Source organism: Ascaphus truei, chromosome 19 (genome assembly GCF_040206685.1).
Source record: "Ascaphus truei isolate aAscTru1 chromosome 19, aAscTru1.hap1, whole genome shotgun sequence".
Lineage (NCBI taxonomy): Eukaryota > Metazoa > Chordata > Amphibia > Anura > Ascaphidae > Ascaphus > Ascaphus truei.
The window spans coordinates 2,757,428-2,777,351 of NC_134501.1; the positions used below are offsets into that span (position 1 = coordinate 2,757,428).

A 19,924-nucleotide genomic window follows, 5' to 3' on the forward strand; every position below is an offset into this window, starting at 1 on the left:
GTAAAAGGACCCCTCCCCCTTTTGCACTTTTTGGAGCTACTAGAATACAGCTGGTTTGCAAAAAAAGGCAAATTTGGACCTTCCGTGTGGATTGGGAGACCTGGAATGAAACCGCTTCTAAAAAAGCTTTTTCTGCACAGTTTGCACAAGCGAGAAGGGGTTACAGCAGCGCCGGCGTGACGGTGGGGCCGGCGTGACGGTGGGGCCGGCGTGAGGGTGGGGCCGGCGTGAGGGTGGGGCCGGCGTGAGGGTGGGGCCGGCGTGACGGTGGGGCCATTGCACCGAGCCCTGCGCTTAACAATTAAACTGATTGCTCGGGGAGCGTGCGTGCCTCTGTACCTCTTACCTTCTCCAGCGGCATCTCCTCACGCAGGGTCCCCTCATCATGGCTCCACGACGTCTAGTGCCCATGCGGCGTCACGTTGCTATGACAACGGGGTGGCGTGTGGCATCACATTGCCATGACAACACGACGCCTTTGGACATCGCGGAGCCATCATGACGGGATGCTGAGGAGATGCCGCCGGAGAAGGCAAGAGACGAGGCCCCGCATATATCCCTGCACTGAGCCCCGAACCCCCCAGAACAGCACGGTTAATGCTAAAGTGCATTTACAAGCGGCTTGTCACATTTTGCAGCTCCTAGAACAGGCCCTTAAGAGCATCAATACAATGTTGTGTTTCTACAAATGAACGCATGAAAATACTATTCGGCAGCTTTGCTCCAATTGGGCCAGTAAAGCAGCTTGGGTTTTAGGGGCAGATACGGGAAGAGTTGCCTGCTGTTATATTACAATAGGATAGAGATTTGGGTTTGTCATTGTACTTTCTCTTTGTGCCCCAACAAAAAATCCACCACGTGGAAGGGGCATTAATCTCTGAGACGGATCCCATCAGCATCAGACCCTGCTGCCCTGCAGTGCAAATCGACGTAAACATTTTTGCAAGGTGTCTTGCTCTTGATGCATATCCCCTGTAACGTGTTAATTACAAGCCCTGGACAGCTGCCATTGTTCCTATGCCCCACATTCCTTTGGATAAACAAACCATTTTCTGTTTGGACTAATCAATCATTTTGGCTGCTTTTCAATATGCAGCGAATATCTTTCTTGTGTGGGACAACTTAAAGCAGCAATGCTCCCCGAAGAATATATTGCAGTTTATATAATGTCAGTATTTCCCCCCCCCCCCCCGAGCATGACCTGCACTCAAAAAAATAAATGTTTATCTAGTGTTAAAAAAACATGTTTTTCTTACACTCTGACTCCTGAGGTTACCATGGTAGCCTTTAGACTGCAATGGGTTCTGGGAGATCTTTATTTTAAGCTGAATGAAGCGTCCGGTTTAACAAATACAAACTGCGTTGGGAGGAGCAAGAAGAGAAGTCTTACGTAAAATATGCGCAGACTGCAGCCTCAAAGCGCAAAAGCGAGTAACTCCAATGCACATCCCTTCAAATAAATAGCCCTCTTCTCTCCATGTTAACCTGCATAACAGCCTGCAGTTCATATTTAATTAACCATTGTATCTCTTAATTAATTTGAACCCTTTCATTTAAAAAAAAAAATGGGTGTCCTCGTGGGCTTTAACCCGTTTAAACTAATGTAGCTTAAATCTTCCCAGGCAATGGGAAGACGGCTTCACGTCATAGGTAATAGGGGCTTTTGATCTCTGTGCAATGATTATATTCTGCAAGGCAGCAACCGTTTAAAGTAGCCCCACAGTGTCCCATATTACGCCTCCTTTTTTGTGTTTTACTTAAGTGATAACGAGCGTGCCGTAACCCAAAGCACACGTAAAATCTGCACTCACTGGAACGTCTTTCTTTTCCAATGCGGAACCATACAAAGTGTCACATATTCTGCTCTATCAGCCCATCTTGTCCTTTACGTCTCCAAGACGAGTCGCCCAAAACTGTTCCCCTGCCCTGCACACAGGCAAGCCTTGGGAGTGAGTGATAGGGGATGTCCTGGAACAGCATTGCACATTTTCTGTCTCCCTTTGCAGTTTTGACTATCCCTGCCTCCCTTGTTAAGCTGCCTGTAATTCTCCTGTTCCAGCAGCTAGCTGCATGTGTAACATTATTGCTACATTTGTCCCTTACGCAGCCTTAGTTGGTTGCCCTGGCAACCTTCCAATCTCCTTAGCTAGAAAGGTGGTTTAGTCCAGCTTGCTCCCCTGCCTTTATAGCAGTTACTTTGGTATTTAGACCCTTCCTGCCAGCCACAGGAACATGTGTTGTTATATCTAACTAGCTGGCTTAGTGAGTACATCCTATCCCCCATTACACCCCTGCAAGGCCATCCTTTTTTACCGTCCCCCCATAACAGAGCACCTTCACATAGAGAAGCCCTCTCTCACCCCACATTACCATCTGCAAGTACCTTTATATTTGTTTTTGACTCCCCCATTAAAGTTGAAGAAAATAAAAGGACTCTGTGTGCTCTCAAAAGGGGATGAGTAAACCCCTGGACTCGCTCACATCCCACATGTGATCCTGGTTCCAGAAGAGGGGATTTAATATTGAAGGCTTGTAGGAGCCATAGTTATGACTTCGAGTGAGCCACCTGTGCTGAAGCAGGGATATCCTGAAAACCTGACCTGTTGGGGGGGCTTGCGGGCAGGAGTTGTGCCCCATGGTGTGGAGCACAACAACCACCAAGATATGGTTCTAATTACTGTTGTACCAGGTCCTAAATTTTCTGAAATCCAGGTAACGGGTACCCGGGCAAAATGAACCATTGTACCTGGCCGGATTCCCGGTTACCCGGACGGCACTTACCTGCAGGGTGAGGAGATCGCTGCTGAGGGTGAGGACAGCGGCAACATCTGGGAGCAGCAGCATAAATCCGTGTTCAGCCGGCGGGAGCAGCAGGAATACAGCACACAGCCGATGCCGGTGTGGCCCAGGGAACCATGTAACCGGAGCAGGAGGGTTCCTATTGCTCAGCCAGCAGAGAGACGCAGAATGTGATACATCTCATTATAATCTGCGCACCATGTAACTCCCCCCAACTCCTCCTACTGACTCTCCCCAAGGTGCATGCTGGGGCAGAGACGCAGAATGTGATACATCTCATTATAATGTGTGCGCTATCTAACTCCTCCCCCAACTCCTCCTACTGACTCTCCCCAAGGTGCATGCTGGGGCAGAGACGCAGAATGTGATACATCTCATTATAATCTGCGCACCATGTAACTCCCCCAACTCCTCCTACTGACTCTCCCCAAGGTGCAAGCTGGGGCAGAGACGCAGAATGTGATACATCTCATTATAATCTGCGCACCATGTAACTCCCCCAACTCCTCCTACTGACTCTCCCCAAGGTGCAAGCTGGGGCAGAGAGACGCAGAATGTGATACATCTCATTATAATCTGCGCACCATGTAACTCCCCCCAACTCCTCCTACTGACTCTCCCCAAGGTGCAAGCTGGGGCAGAGAGACGCAAAATGTGATACATCTCATTATAATCTGCGCACCATGTAACTCCCCCCAACTCCTCCTACTGACTCTCCCCAAGGTGCAAGCTGGGGCAGAGAGACGCAGAATGTGATACATCTCATTATAATCTGCGCACCATGTAACTTCCCCCCCAACTCCTCCTACTGACTCTCCCCAAGGTGCAAGCTGGGGCAGAGACGCAGAATGTGATACATCTCATTATAATGTGTGCGCTATGTAACTCCTCCCCCAACTCCTCCTACTGACTCTCCCCAAGGTGCATGCTGGGGCAGAGACGCAGAATGTGATACATCTCATTATAATCTGCGCACCATGTAACTCCCCCAACTCCTCCTACTGACTCTCCCCAAGGTGCAAGCTGGGGCAGAGACGCAGAATGTGATACATCTCATTATAATCTGCGCACCATGTAACTCCCCCAACTCCTCCTACTGACTCTCCCCAAGGTGCAAGCTGGGGCAGAGAGACGCAGAATGTGATACATCTCATTATAATCTGCGCACCATGTAACTCCCCCAACTCCTCCTACTGATTCTCCCCAAGGTGCATGCTGGGACAGAGACGCAGAATGTGATACATCTCATTATAATCTGCGCACCATGTAACTCCCCCAACTCCTCCTACTGATTCTCCCCAAGGTGCATGCTGGGACAGAGACGCAGAATGTGATACATCTCATTATAATCTGTGCACCATGTAACTCCCCCCCAACTCCTCCTACTGACTCTCCCCAAGGTGCATGCTGGGACAGAGACGCAGAATGTGATACATCTCATTATAATGTGTGCACCATGTAACTCCCCCAACTCCTCCTACTGACTCTCCCCAAGGTGCATGCTGGGGCAGAGAGATGCAGAATGTGATACATCTCATTATAATGTGTGCACCATGTAACTCCCCCAACTCCTCCTACTGACTCTCCCCAAGGTGCAAGCTGGGACAGAGACGCAGAATGTGATACATCTCATTATAATGTGTGCACCATGTAACTCCCCCAACTCCCCCTACTGACTCTCCCCAAGGTGCAAGCTGGGGCAGACACGCAGAATGTGATACATCTCATTATAATGTGTGCACCATGTACCTCCCCCAACTCCTCCTACTGACTCTCCCCAAGGTGCAAGCTGGGGCAGACAGGGCAAAATTGGAGCAAAATGCTTTGATACATGGGTACAGGATGAAAATGCCCCCCCCAACCCCCCCAACTCATCTTATTGCTCTCGCTAATGCCTCCTCAAATCGCAGGAAGGGACCGCCAAAGCAGAAAAGGGGGAAAATAACTATATTAAACACAAACCGTATTCAGAATTGGAGTTCCACTTTGTTATAGAAAATATTGACGCGGTGATGGTAAGTAATGCATTAATTTGTGGATTGGAGAAGCAAAGCCAAGACCAGTCCATGTGGGAAATGGAACACAAAATATATATCTCTTCTTTTTTCCAGCAGGAAATATTGACTGGTATGAAATGACAGGTAATGTGCATTATCACGTGTGTGGGTAGAGTCCAACAAGAGTCATTTCTTACACAGTTCCAGGTTTGGCCGTGTGTGAGGTTTCAAAGCAAATGTTTAGAACAAAATCATTTGAATCATTTTAAGTGACCACTGGATCAGAACCAGACATTTGTTTATGATTTTGGTTTCCTCCATTTCAGAAAGCTACCAGCCTACAGCGTTTTATTGCCCGAGGATCCATTGGTGACAGCAATTAAAAAACATTAGCATGCATGGTACAATTCAATCAACTAACGTAAACAATTTAACAGAAAAAGGGAAATATGTTACATTTCCTACAAACTATTCTTCTAGAAAATATTCAAACATTAAACATCTAGATTTTCTAGATCCAGTAGGAACTTGAGCCACATACAATTAATTCATAATTATTAATGCAAAACATGCATACAACACGTCTGTCTATGTGGTCTTGACAGCAATAACCTTTTTTGAACTAAAAGAGAGAGATGATTCCTGTGTCTATTATTAAAGCTGCAATAGGGATATTACTATAGACATAACCATACAAAGCATTCAAATGCACCTAAAATGTATAGAACATTCTCAAGATTCAGTAATCAATTACACAATAATTCACCTAAAATGTATAGAACATTCTCAAGATTCAGTAATCAATTACACAATAATTCACCTAAAATGTATAGAACATTCTCAATATTCAGTAATCAATTACACAATAATTGACCTAAAATGTATAGAACATTCTCAAGATTCCGTAATCAATTACACAATAATTCACCTAAAATGTATAGAACATTCTCAAGATTCCGTAATCAATTACACAATAATTCACCTAAAATGTATAAAATATTCTCAAGATTTAGCAATAAATGACAAAAGAACATAATAAGTAAAATAAATAATTAAAAAGGTGCCTTGGAATGCACCACTAGGTGCCTCAATTATGAGTTCAATGGAAATAATTGACTAGTACTGACACATTTGAATTGTAATAATAATAATAAATAACATTAACTTTTAGATTTGTCACTGAATAATGTTAGGATCAGTGGTGTGCAACCTGCTGCTACACATTGGGAAATGCATTCCCTATGGGCCCCTTCTCTCATAGTGATATATATATATATCTCTGACAAGGAAAAGATTTGATCTGTATAGCATGCCCGTGCTCACGTACGGATGTGAAACTTGGATCTTTAATGCGAAGACAATTCAGAAGCTTCATTACAACTCAAAGAAGTATGAGAGATGTATGATAGGTATTACCCGAAGAGACAGGACACTTAATGAAGAGGTTGAAAATCAAACAAAAGTCTGTGACATCCTCACAAGGTTGAAGTAATAAAAATGGCGGACATGTCGCAAGAAGAAATTACCATGGTTGGACAGGGATGGGACTGAACTGGATTCCACAGGATATCAGAAGGCCAAGACAACAACCGGAAGTAAAAAGTGAGGATGAAATCAGAAAAATTGTTGGAGCAACATGGAGAAGAGAGGCTTGCAACCGCCGTACCTGGGAGATCTGTGTGAAGGCATTCATTAATCAATGGATCAACACAGGCTGAAAGTGATGCTATATATACAGCGTAAGGACCCGTAGTCGCGGCCGTTCCCCCTTGGCGCAAGCCCATTAGGGCTTGACTCTTTTGCCCTAACCCAAGATGGCTGACAACAGGAAGTGGCCTCACTCACTCTCCCCAAGATGGCCGAATACAGCAAGCGACTTTGTCTTCCCTCAGCCAAGATGGGCAAGTGAACAGTGATATAAATTCCGTTTCAAAGGATTTCAATTACCTAAAGTGTAAAAGAGGTATTTGTGACTATAATCACTATATAATAAACATAGATAAATATTTTATTTAAAATTGTCTTTGTGCCAAAGATAGAAAAAATGGGTGATCGAATTATTACTCAAGCCCTGTTTCCAATAGTTCCCTCTGTTAACTGTATTCTCTCCAAATCCAGGGGAGCATAAGATGTCACCCAAAAAAGACAAGAAATACACGGAACTGTGAAATGTCAAATGAGACCGGTGATTATTTGAATAGAAAATCTTGGCTCCTTTGAATTTCCTACTCACAGCATTTTAGTCAAAGACTCAAATATCCGACACTGGGGCTAATTTTCTGTCTTTTGGGAGAAGAAGTAGTTCCATGTGGAGATAGCCTCAGGATATAGAAATAGAGGATATCATGGTGCAGATCAGTTTAAAAGTACTTTAACAATGAAAGTAGGTAAATAATGTACTCACATTCAGCACATGCTTTACAGGCATTTAAGGAAGTAGCGCTTGCATCCCGTCAAAGTCACGACGCCATCTCACCGCCTCCACCGTGATAGACACTTCCACTCTCCCTGGTGTCTCACAGGCATCTCGCACCACTTCCGGTTTCTCTCTGGCAAGGGATGGTGCGCATTCAGCTCCTATGGTATCGTGGCCAACGCGTTTTGCTGGTCCTCAGCTTCATCAGGATTAACACTACACACATATTGTAACTATACATACTGTCTAACATTAACAATTGATAGGCTACAAACCTTACCTAATAAAATCCTAATCATCACATCTTACTACTAATACATACGTAAGAAAGAAAATGAGGTGTAAGGAACTTCTATTCTATATACATATGAACATTAAGACATATCTAATTAGGTTTACATATAATTCTCTTTTAGAATTATATGGGCACATAGGTGAAAATGTAAATAACATATAATCAACCCAGATATTTCTCACAGTATAATATATAACCACAATCAAATAGAGTATGATTATATATATATATATATATATATATATATATATATATATATATATATATATATATATATATATATATAAACTAATTAATTATACAGGCATGTATTTAAGGGAAATTCCTATATTTCTTGCTATCCCTAATTGCGTAGATACATAAATAGATATATCGTGGCAACCGATGAGTTAAACATATACAGACACATTGTGGAGGACATCATATTTCTTACTAATGTTTGGAAGTATAGACCTTAACCTAGGTTTCTAACTTGGCCATCTGTTGGGGACACCCGTGTATCTCACACCGAACTATACATACTGTATATACATCAATACAACCCAGGCGGCGGCGGCAGAGGGATGGAAAAGAAAGAGAGAAAACAAATGTCAGTACGGTATAATTAGATATCATTCATCACAGTGCCACCTGGTTAGTGGTGGTTTTAGTGAGAGGTAACCCTTTAAGACCATGACATACATCTGTATATCCTATAGGACTATTTTGCTACATACACACAGAGATGTAACGTTTGTATGTGTGACCTTATCTCTTTGTGTGCAGGCTCATTGAGGGAATTACAAGCCCTGCACACAGAGGGGACACAAAAGTACACTCATCCTAGTCTAAACAGTTGAATGCATATGACAAACCACATTATCAAGAGGGATACTGGGTTAGTCCCTTAGTATCCAGCTAGACAGGTAGGAGCCATTGCCAGACTCACCCTATATTATAATAATCGCATTGCACCTAATGTCACACACAGCTCTGAAAATGCTATGTACAGTATGGAGAAGCCAGCCAGGAAACAGAGTATAGCTGCTGCTAATGGAAGTGTATTGCACATTTGAAAGGAAATAAATAGGGATTGTGAAGCAGTAAAAAAACAGACTGACCTAACACTGGGAAAATACAGAGGAAAGGTATAGCAGAGGGCTTGGGAAGGCATGGTGCATTATACATGTTCCATGGAGAGCATGTAAACGTCGCACAGAAATCAATCATCTTGAGTGGTCTAAACAAAGCACAGAACCTAAGGTTCAAATACAAATCCTGCAACTTTAAATAGAAGCCTTTGAAAGTTCACCCCTCACAGATCTTATCCTAAAACGTTGCTTTACCAGGAAGACACAGTTAGGGATTTCTAGGAATATGAGGTAAGTTTCTTTTAAGTACTGTATAGGAAATAAACTTGTGTATAATACGGGTAAATCAAAGGACTGACCCACCAGGCGCTCAGAAATGGCAAAAGCTGCTCGTTGGTATAGTAACAGTTATTACTTAGAGTTGGGACTTTCGGCAGTGATACACCCCAGTTAATAAAGAATATGATGCATGAGTAATAACTTTTCAGCAACAGGCTCCCTGTGAGCACCATGTAGTTGTAATGAAAAGACTCACGTGAGTGGGACTGGGGTGACCGGTTCCGTGCCTGTATCGTCCTTCCTAGAATGATGTAACTTCTCCTGCTCGTCAGACTTTCTTTGGAGCTGTATAGAGGTAAGATGCGTCCCCACAGCTTCACGAGTAGCCGAAGATTTCTTCACCGCCAACCCTGTATCCGCTCCCTCGCGGTGGGTGGTCACCTGACCGGCGGCATCCGTGGAACTTCCGGGTCTGTTCACAGAGGAGAAGTCGCAGCTCGGCGTGCAGGCGATGATAGATAGCACAATGAGAAATCCTCCCGGTTGGGGTGAAAGCGCCGCACAGCCCAATAAATCGATGAAGGCTGATAAGTGACTTTAAGACATCTTTATTGACACGAAGTGCAAGCGGATCCTCTGACGCGTTTCAGCCTATCAGGCCTTTGTCAAAGAGTGAAGGAACTTCTCAAGGAGAGGCGTTCCTCGGCCGAAACGCGTCAAGAGGACTCGCTTGCACCTTGTGCAAATAAAGCTTATTTTTATCCCACATCAGCCTTCATCTATTTTTGTGCTGTGCGACGCATCTTTCTCTCCTTGAGAAGTTCCTTCACATTGCTGCATCAAGCGTCTGCACGCTGAGTTCCTGCTGGCTTGTGGTTTCCTTCACCGAGTCTGCCGTGACGTCATCAGCAAGTACCGTTCAGGCCGCCGGTCAGGTGACCGCCCTATGCGTCTGCGGGTATTGGGTTGGCGGTGAAGAGCACAGATCACGAGCAGAGACACCCTGACTTCAGCCAGGAGAAGCAGGTATATCATACTGGGAAGACCCGCAGAGGCTTTACTAACCACTACAAGGACTTACACGTGAGTGTCCCATATCCCAACCTCATAGTGCTCGCGGCGAGCCGGTTGGGGGGAATGATTATATGTTTCTTCATATTACACTAAGGTTGTGTATAGCCTGGGTCTAGAAGATTTACTTTATCTTTCACCAGCAGGACTATGCTATATTCTGAGCGCCTGGAGGGTTAATCAGATGATTCACCCGTTTGTATGGTTTGTCAAAGAGTGCTCTTTGACAAAGGCCTGATAGGCTGAAACGCGTCAGAGGATCCGCTTGCACTTCGTGTCAATAAAGATGTCTTAAAGTCACTTGTTAGCCTTCATCGATTTATTGGGCTATGCGGCGCTTTCACCCCAACCGGGAGGATTTCTCATTAGGAAATAAACTTTGTTTTATGTCGCTACATCAATACCGAGAAATGTTTATTTAAAATGTCTGTGGGATATTAGATGGCAATATACGGAGCTCAATGTGCAGTAAAGCCGCTTCCACATGTTGGAGAGGAATTCATCAGCTCCACTCAAAGGAATAAGATAACCCCTTCTCCAGTACATGCAAGCGGGTTCACAGCATATTGGATCGGATCTATAGGGGGTTTTATTGCAAGCATAATTATTGTGGGACGTCCCCATCAGCAAAGTATTGAGAGAGCAGGATAAGTGTTTATTCTGCTGAAGTGACAAAGATCTTGATGCAAGTTATAAATACCATAGACAAAGCTATAAGAAATGCCCTGCCTGTGCCCTATCAGATGGAAAGCAGGCTTCTCCTCTTATCGTTTTACAAATAAAGGGTATTTTGTAAAGGAGACCGGAGGCTATCAGCTTACATACATAGGCTAATGGGTGCTCTTAATATACCACAAGCTATTACTGGTGACTTGATATGTTGAGTGGTGATTGGTCTAGAAATGAAGAATAATACGGCATCTTGCTTAGTGATCTCACAGCTCACTGTACATAACCCCTTGTTACAAAGGAGAGGATGTATTGAGTAAAGCACAGGTGTCCTTGGTGATTAACGGGCTGCATTTAGATTGCTCCTGAGTTATGACAGGCATATATATAATAACAAGCAGTACAATACCGTGTGTAGGGTTTGCAATCTGCTGTTCCTACTGGAAGCAAAGATCTGTAGTCACTGTAAAGGAAACAAGAGATGCATATTCATGTATCTTTATTCTGAACATGATATAAACAAAAGGACATTGAAAATGGAACACAATGCAAAATACATATTTAATTCTTCACTGTGCCTGATCTTGTTCTGTTTCCTGTTCAATGATTTTATTCTTTCTTCTCTATTTCCTTCATGCTGGCTTGCAATGTGTTATAGTAATGTATATGCATATATTTTTTCAGATGGTTTCAGCTCTCCCAAAGGGCACACACACATATATTACCGCAATACCTGATTGATGCAACTGAAATTATAACAGAACTATGTGTATTTTGTATTTATAACTAGTGTTAATAAATATCAATTATTAGTATAATATTATTTATAGTACCCTTACTGTCATAATAATACATTCTTTTACCCTACATAATGAAATATTATTATTATAAAGAAATAATTCCTAATTCTGTGTTAGCAGCATACGCCTGTTTAGGGTTTACGCCAAAGTGAACTTGGCGGACGATTGTGATGCACTTTCTACTTCTACCAATACCATCTGTATGTCTAGCGCGCAATAAAAATTAAAAACCTGGCGCAGAAGGAGACATTTTAGGTTAGTACACACAAGTGCAATGTAACATGACATTTCTGTGCGCCAGTTTTTGAGATGCTTAGTAGTTACATAGTGACATAGTTACCTAGTTACCTAATTACTTGTGACATAGTTACATAGTAGATGAGGTTGAAAAAAGACATGCGTCCATCAAGTTCAACCTATGCTAAATTTAGACGACAGATATTTATCCTATATCCGTACATACAGTATATTGATCCAGAGGAAGACAAAAGAAAAAAACCCTATTTAGTAGTCTTCTCAAGACTATCCCAACAATCCACATTAGATCCCGCTAGTTTAATCTATTCCTGCAGAAATTGAATATACAATAGTCTCTCTAACTTCTAAACGCTTTAAAATGTCCTTTTCCAAGACTTCTTTTTTATCAGATGTAATGTATGCACATATTTAAATTAAATAGAGGGGAATAAATACTCATAGCATGGGCCCTTCAACATTGGGAACGTTGCCAATATTATATCAAAACACATTACAAATATATATATATATATATATATATATATATATATATATATATATATATATATATATATATATATAATAGGATTTTTTTACATTATTATAATTGTTCTTAGTGGTAGTAATAATAATACTCATTTTATTTATTGTATTGATATTCATTATGATTATGTAATTATCAATATTTGTATTTAATTATTTATGTTGTCCTTTTCTCAAAGCTTAAACGGCATATATTCTTTGAATGCTTGTACAATAGATTATTTCTAAAATATATACCATTTTATATTAACATAAGAGATATAATCCATGAAAACAATGCTATATATAGCTAGCTACTAATGTAAGGCATCTAGTCTCCATGGAGACAGTGACGTTAGGCGTGCGACGCGTGAGGTCATCACTTGGAGCCGGAAGAGGCGCAGTGTTGTTTTGCACGTGTAGCAGGGATGGAACGTGAGTTCTCGTTGTGTTAATGATTATGTTTGTGTTACGGTCTCTGCCACGGAGATCTGCTGGAAGGAAGAGGCGGGGCAGAGGTTACCTTGCCGCTGAAAGTGTAATTAACCGCTCGGGTGCAAGATATGTCCTATCTAGCACTCAGGGGGTTAATGGGGACCAGTGCATGTCCGTAATTCATCTAGCACTCAGGGGCTTAATGGGGGCCATTGCATGTTAGTAATTCATTTAGAACTGGATGTTTGCAGAATTAAAGCATACCGTATATACATGTTGCCAATCATAAAGTTATCAGCAACTGATACATGTCTGTGTCTTGGCACAGTTTCTCATGTACAGATGTGATCCTATATACTCTACTACTATGCCTGTGTCAGCTATGGAAGATTATAGGGTGTGTCACAACTTGTGTATGGTCAAAATGGCCCAATGACCATTACATGTTTTTGTTACATTAGGATTGACACATTATTTATTTTGTGTATTATTTAAATGATTTTTGTACATGGGAACCTTAAACTTGGATGGTGCCCCTTATTGTGTGGTGGTGACAGCTGCCCTCCCCTTCCACATTCTGGCATATATGGGACAGGCTAAATAGTTGATTGACCTGCATTCTTCTTTCCAGGGGTTCCCTGCAATGAACTGTTGGGCTAAGACAAAAAAAAATATGTAACTAAAATATAGTTCACAATAGGGCAGAAAGTGAAGTTAGCAGCAGTCAGCACTACGATAAAAATCTGTTCCTTAATTAATGACGACTGACAATAAAAAGGCTAATGTATACGATAAATATGGAAAGGCACAGTGAGTAAAAACATAAACTGCTGTAATGCCGAGCCTACATCTCAATAAGAAATACAAGGACATTAAACACATGCATCACTGTAAACCAAATGTAGATTGTGAAATATGACAAGAGTAAAAGGGACAACGGTGGCAACAAAAAGCTACTTTAGGTTATGAAATGCAAAAGGGACTTTTGGGCCCAATATGTTGTCTCCATACCAACGTGTCAGCCAAGCATATTTGCGCCTCTGTTTTAATATAGGGGGGCTTTGTGTTTATGCAGTGGGCTGAAGGAGCGGCTCGGTGAGTAAAGGCACTGACTCTGATAACAATGACACGTAGTGTGAATCAGGAGAACTGGATTAAAACCTAGTGATCTCGGGCAAAGCACTTTATCTCCCTAGATAAACATAGATTGTAAGCTCATCTGTGCAGGGACTGTGCCTGTAATATTCCTATGTGCTGCGCACCGCGCGCTGTGCTGTGATTGTGACGCGCTGAGGCCCATTGGGAGAAAAGGATATATGAAATAAAGTTGTTGGTGTTATTTCTCCCACTTTTATTTTTTATATAAAACTTCCATACCCTTTTTGATTGCAACACGTACTCCAGCCAATACCAACAATGAAGATGCACATAACCATGTGAAAAAGTTAGGGTTATTTAATGACCGAGTAGTTTGTAAAATATTGTAATTTCATAGGATGTTGCCATTTTTTTTTTCCTAGACATTATTTACAAGTCGTTGCCTCCAGAAGAGGCTGAGGAACTCGGTTTAGAGGTAAGTTATACACTAATATTCAGTGTTATTGCCTTCTGTGTATTGAATCGTTTGCACATCAACAATGGTGCAAAACGAGCTTTAAAAATATTACGGCTTTTCGTCTCATTTTTAACCTGTTTATGTGGATGCATTTCAGTTTAAATCTGTTACCTGCAATCAACATTTTGATCATTTGTATAACGAGGAAAACCAAATCTTGTAGAATTGTTTGCAATCATTTCTCTTCTTTATTAATCAAAGAGTAATCATTTCCATGCCACGGGGGTATATCATGTTTATTACACCCTTCTTTTTGTAACGCATTTCAGATCTGTGCTGCATAAAATGGCAGAAGCTCTTTTTATTTATTTTTTAAATAACCCCTTCAGTGCTGGGGGCTGCAGTAACTCATTGCACAGCAGGTAGAGCACCTCCACAAAACGTCCAATTGACTTTAATGGTACTGCAGGAGGGTTCGATACCTCACATCGGACCTTAGTTAATCTCCTCCATAGTTCCCTAAATTGTAGAATTCACTTTTGGATTCTAATAGTTGGGGGGGGGGGGGGTTACCTAGGCGGCAGGTGCATTTTAAAAAGTTTTTATGTTTTATTTTATTGTTTCAGCTTCAAGACACAAAGAAAGCAAAATCGTTTGTTAATGCGTTTTTGAGACACAGTATGCCAAGATTAAAGAAGAAATCCATCCAGGAGTGTCTGGAACGGAAAGCTGTTGTGCTGGAGCACGATTATAAGAAGAAAAAGAAGAAAAGAAGCAAAGCGAAAGGTTTAAGTGCCAAGGAAAGGCGAGACATGAGACTCTTTCAAATTAAGCCAGAACAGCAAAGGTAAGGGAGATAGTACTTTTGAATTCTACTTTATTGGTGAGTAATCCTCGGATAATGTTTCCTGAATATTTGATTGACACATTCTTTTGATTGGCAGGTACGAGATGTTTCTGCCTTTGCATGAACTGTGGAAACAGTATATCCGTGACTTGTGTAATGGACTCAAGCCAGACGCGTAAGTGGTTCTTTTGCATATTGCGGGGCTCGGTGCAGAGACGTGGTGCGAGGCCTCTTACCTTCTCCTTCGCGATCTCTTCCTGTAGGGTCGCTCATCATGGTGTCACGTTGCCATAGTCGTGGCAGCGCGACACTATTTGACGTCACGGCGCCATGATGAGGGACCCTGCAGGAAGATATGGCGAAGGAGAAGTTAAGAGTTACAGAGCCCGCGTGCCCTCCCCCGACAATCAGTTTAATTGTTGTGGGGAAGAGCACAGGGGCCTCTGAAACCTCGGGGCTCAGTTCAATGGCATCGCCATCACGCCGGCACAGTAGCATGCTGGGTAGTGCAATGTTCAAGCCAAACTATTACAGTAGGTTCTTGTTTATATTTTCAGTAATGATACCTCTGTATCAGTGTCTTTCAACCAGGGTTCCCTGCAATTTTCTGGTCATTAGAAAATTTGAATGAAATACTGAAGAATTTACAATGCATCTGATCTCAGACGCGCTATTAGAGAGGGTTGGGGTTCCTTACAATGCATCTGATCTCAGACGCGCTATTAGAGAGGGTTGGGGTTCCTTACAATGCATCTGATCTCAGACGCGCTATTAGAGAGGGTTGGGGTTCCTTACAATGCATCTGATCTCAGACGCGCTATTAGAGAGGGTTGGGGTTCCTTACAATGCATCTGATCTCAGACGCGCTATTAGAGAGGGTTGGGGTTCCTTACATTGCATCTGATCAGAGTTGCTATTGGAGATGGTTTGGGTTCCTCAGAACTTCATTTTGGGTTCCTTAACCAAAAAAAGGTTGGAAACCACTGCTCTGTATCCATCCTTGGGGTCTGCGGGCTAATCATAGAAATGTATCTCTTCTTGTGGTCATCGCTGCGGAATCTCGCTCATTAACTGCTTGCTCAGAAGTCTTATGATGAATAGGAATGTCTATAGACAAATCTACTCTGTGTATAAAGCCTGTGCATACATGTTTCATGTTACGGCCTATATGAATGTACTCTGTATAAAGCCTGTGCATACATGTTTCATGTTACGGCCTATATGAATGTACTCTGTATAAAGCCTGTGCATACATGTTTCATGTTACGGCCTATATGAGTGTACTCTGTATAAAGCCTGTGCATACATGTTTCATGTTACGGCCTATATGAGTGTACTCTGTATAAAGCCTGTGCATACATGTTTCATGTTACGGCCTATATGAATGTACTCTGTATAAAGCCTATGCATACATGTTTCATGTTACGGCCTATATGAATGTACTCTGTATAAAGCCTATGCATACATGTTTCATGTTACGGCCTATATGAATGTACTCTGTATAAAGCCTATGCATACATGTTTCATGTTACGGCCTATATGAGTGTACTAATATACGGTATGAATACAAATACTCTCGTTTTGTTTTCCCAACTTCAGGCAGCCACAGATGATTCAGAGTAAGTTGCTGAAGGCTGATCTGCATGGAGCGATCATAATGGGTATGCAGACTGCAGCATTTACACACCGGTCCTGTCCAGCACCCCCCACCGGGGGGGGGGGGAGCTTGAGGACTGAACTTGAGCCCACCGCTCTAATGCACAGTAATAAATATGATTGTAAGGCCTGGGACATGGTGCAGGGAGCGGCACTGGGCAGCGCTGACGCTCATGCTCACCTAGGAGATTTTTCTTGTCCCTGCATGAGCGTCAGCGCACGCTTGTGTGCAGGGTGGGAGGCGGGGCTAGGGCGCCACGTCACGGCGCCGACGTCACGGACTGCCATTGGCTTCTGGCAGTCACGTGACCGGCCCTGCGCTTGAATGAGCAGCAAATTTTAAACTTGCCTGTCTCCTGCATTTCTGCACGCCTGCGGAAGCGCCCTCTAAAGCTGCGCTGATGGGGATAATGTTTCCCCTCAGCGCGCCTCAGCACGGTCTTTTTGACCATGTCCGAGGCCTAAGGTTTTCATCTGTAGGGCCTTGCGATATATTAAGGGAAGATATGTATAAATGTTCAGCTAGTCATTTTAATGAATGGAGTTAGAATTAAGTAACCAAACTGCATAGTGTTTTGTATGGAGGATGCAACGGTCACTTCCATAGCTCTGGGACTTTTATTTTGTTTGTTGTGAAATTAAAGGAGTAATCCCAGCAATATCCTACGTGTGGGGGGTGGGTTTTTTTTTTTTTTAATCAATTCTGTAGTATTGAATAATACTTTGCTACATTTTTCTTTTTTAATTCAACATTTAGTGCCATTTTTAATACACTGAGCATCCATTGATTTCTGTAGCGGGCTTTAGCCACCTCCCCAGCAGTGCAAGATCTTTGCAACACTTTCCTGTTTGTGATCATTTGTTGCCGATATTCCCAGCAGTTTGAGCTGCAACAGTAGATGTTACCTTAGGATTTTGCTGATAGATCATGGGAGAACGAATGGATCGCAGTTTAGATAATTAGTTGTCAAAGGTAAAAAGGATGCATATATAAAAACGTGTGTGTGTGTGTGTATCTGTCCCTGTACTGTTACCCGAGCTTAATAATCAAAAACTAATAGGCGATACCGTTCTGTGGCTAACGAATATTATATTGTATACACTCCCATTCCACACACCTTTTTGTAAAGCGCTGTATACACTGTAGGCGCTTTGTACATTTATATCACCCACATCCACACCCACATCCACACCACTTTCAGGGACCATTTAACAGCTCAAGCATAAATCACATACAGCACAGGGGGAGGGATAGCCTTCAGTCTGATACATTCCAGGATGCACTGTTTTTAAGTTAAACCTCTCTTGCTTTATTCATTGTAACATCGCCGGAAGAAGAGATCAGTGTATCTCGTAAGCTCGCACAAATAAAAGCATTTCGTTAGCCACAGAACGGTATCGGCTATTCATTTTTGATTTATATACTTTTTTTTTATTTCCCCGAAGTGCCCCTTGGGTTGTCTTGTTACAATATACTTTGGTACCCCCCCTGTTTAATCAGATTTTATTGAACATTCTTCTAGCGGTGTATGTATAGGGCTGAACTCTTTCTTGTTGTAATAACTGAATTTGCCTTTGCTGTATTCTTCTCTTTTGGTTTCTTACTAGTAACAAAATCAAAATGTCCTTCCTATGTTGGCCTTAAGGGAATAATTCTGCAAGAAATGAAGCATGTATTCAAGGTAATCACAAAAGAAGATACATTAAAAGGTATGTGACTTGTAAAAACCCACAGTGGGTTTTTTATTCTTTACATTTGACAATGACTTTTTATTTAAATAGAATGGGTGTTTTGACGTGCGCACTGTCTTGTACAGTTGGTATTTTTTTAAGCTGTTATCTGCAAATGCATTTGAAACCCGGTTTTGTAACTTGATCAGGATGCCATGTTTCTTATAAAGTAGCAAAATTCATGTTTTCTAAATCATGTGGATCCGTGTCCTTCCTGCAGGGAGTGATGTGTAGTGCAAATGGAGGGCAAATTATTCACATCATGTGTTTTTCGTACGGGCAGATCCTCCCAACTTCATCATTTTCACCTTAAACATGAAGTCATAAAGTGTGTATTAAGGTCAGATTCAATAATGAAAACATTGTGCAAGGAGTAGTTCCTTCTACTGCTTCCCTATTATTTTTCTTTTTTTTATTACCCCAATCCTCCCTTCGGGGAAACAAAATGGCTAGCAAATGTCAGGTCAATGGGAAGCTTCCTATTTAAATCCCCTTTAAAAACCAGGAAGTAACATCAGACTTCCCCCGTAAATATCTCTGGAGCCCTGCATGCGGACCCCTGGGTACCAATTCTGTACAATGAAAGTTGGGGTGCATTTCTGCTTTGGGACGGCGGTTGGCTTCCTATGACTTCATGTTCTTGTGGTATATTAGGATGTTTTATGTTTAACATCCCAGCAGTCATTCTCTGCCCTTGTAATTGATGTTTGTGAGCTATGTACGTGCAGCTATGAGATGGGACTGCTGTGAGACTTATTGCATGTCTGCTGCATAAATGGCTTTTGGCTGTAAAACAAAACCAACGTTGCATTGTGTGTCTGAGCAAGACCTGCCCAAGTGTGAGCATTCAGCAAGAAGCGCAGAACAATTTGCAGAAGTTGCTCAGTAGGATTTGTATTTTTCCGTCTAATTTATGGGGTACTTTTTTTTTACTTTTGCCTAACAGTTGTTCCCAAGTTAAACTGCGTCTTTAGCGTGGAAACTGACGGATTTATTTCTCTCATCTACGGGAGCAAGTTTCAGCTAAAATCCAGCGAGCGCTCCGCCAAGAAATTCAAAGGCAAAGGAAGCATAGACTTGTAACCGTAGTTATAAACTACCGCTAAAAACCCTGACATGTTACTGCCTTTTTTATGGCGCTCGGTGGAAACCTTGGAGGAGAAGCAGTAAGTTGCGTGATGGTTATGCAGTATATTTTGGCTTTTGGAGGAGTTTCAAGGGCTGCTGGAATTGAGTGATGATGAAGCTCTCGTACAACTAATAACTCCCATGAAAGTAAAACATTGTTACTTCCTCTAGATGACACATAATATCCTGTGCCATTAAACTGCTGCCATACTTTACGATGTCCTAAAATGTGTGGAAAATAAGAATTTTCAATGTTGTAATAAGATTGTAGAGGGGAAATGTTAAAGGGCTGAAAGAGGTGCCGCCTCGGCTGACCAATGGAAGCAGCAAGAAGGCAACTTGTGTGATGCGATAATCACTGGTTGAGCGTCACTTGCATGCTGTTTCCCGGAGGAAATGATCACATCACGGTTGCTG

The 19,924-nt window shown here is 42.2% G+C and overlaps 1 protein-coding gene across 3 annotated transcripts; it reads left to right on the top strand.

The window, feature by feature from the left end:
• Positions 1–12,503: 12,503 nt before the first annotated feature.
• POP4 (POP4 ribonuclease P/MRP subunit) lies at positions 12,504–19,722 on the top strand. Of its 3 annotated transcripts, none has more exons than XM_075576301.1 (7): positions 12,504–12,590; positions 14,111–14,163; positions 14,772–14,992; positions 15,090–15,167; positions 16,592–16,653; positions 18,257–18,358; positions 19,326–19,722. In XM_075576301.1, the coding sequence occupies exons 1-7, from the start codon at positions 12,584–12,586 to the stop codon at positions 19,460–19,462; spliced, it is 660 nt and encodes a 219-aa protein (XP_075432416.1). In that variant the 5' UTR covers positions 12,504–12,583; the 3' UTR covers positions 19,463–19,722. The 3 variants fall into 3 exon arrangements, with proteins under 3 accessions (XP_075432416.1, XP_075432417.1, XP_075432418.1); XM_075576302.1 differs by having other exon boundaries at positions 16,592–16,611; XM_075576303.1 differs by lacking the exon at positions 12,504–12,590 and adding an exon at positions 12,675–12,693.
• Positions 19,723–19,924: the final 202 nt, after the last annotated feature.

What these genes read in the sequence shown, in the direction of transcription:
- POP4 (XM_075576301.1), top strand. An exon ending in AATGGACTCAAGCCAGACGC is followed by an intron (nt 15,168 to 16,591) that starts GTAAGTGGTTCT and finishes TCCCAACTTCAG; the next exon opens with GCAGCCACAGATGATTCAGA. An exon ending in GCATGGAGCGATCATAATGG is followed by an intron (nt 16,654 to 18,256) that starts GTATGCAGACTG and finishes GTTTCTTACTAG; the next exon opens with TAACAAAATCAAAATGTCCT.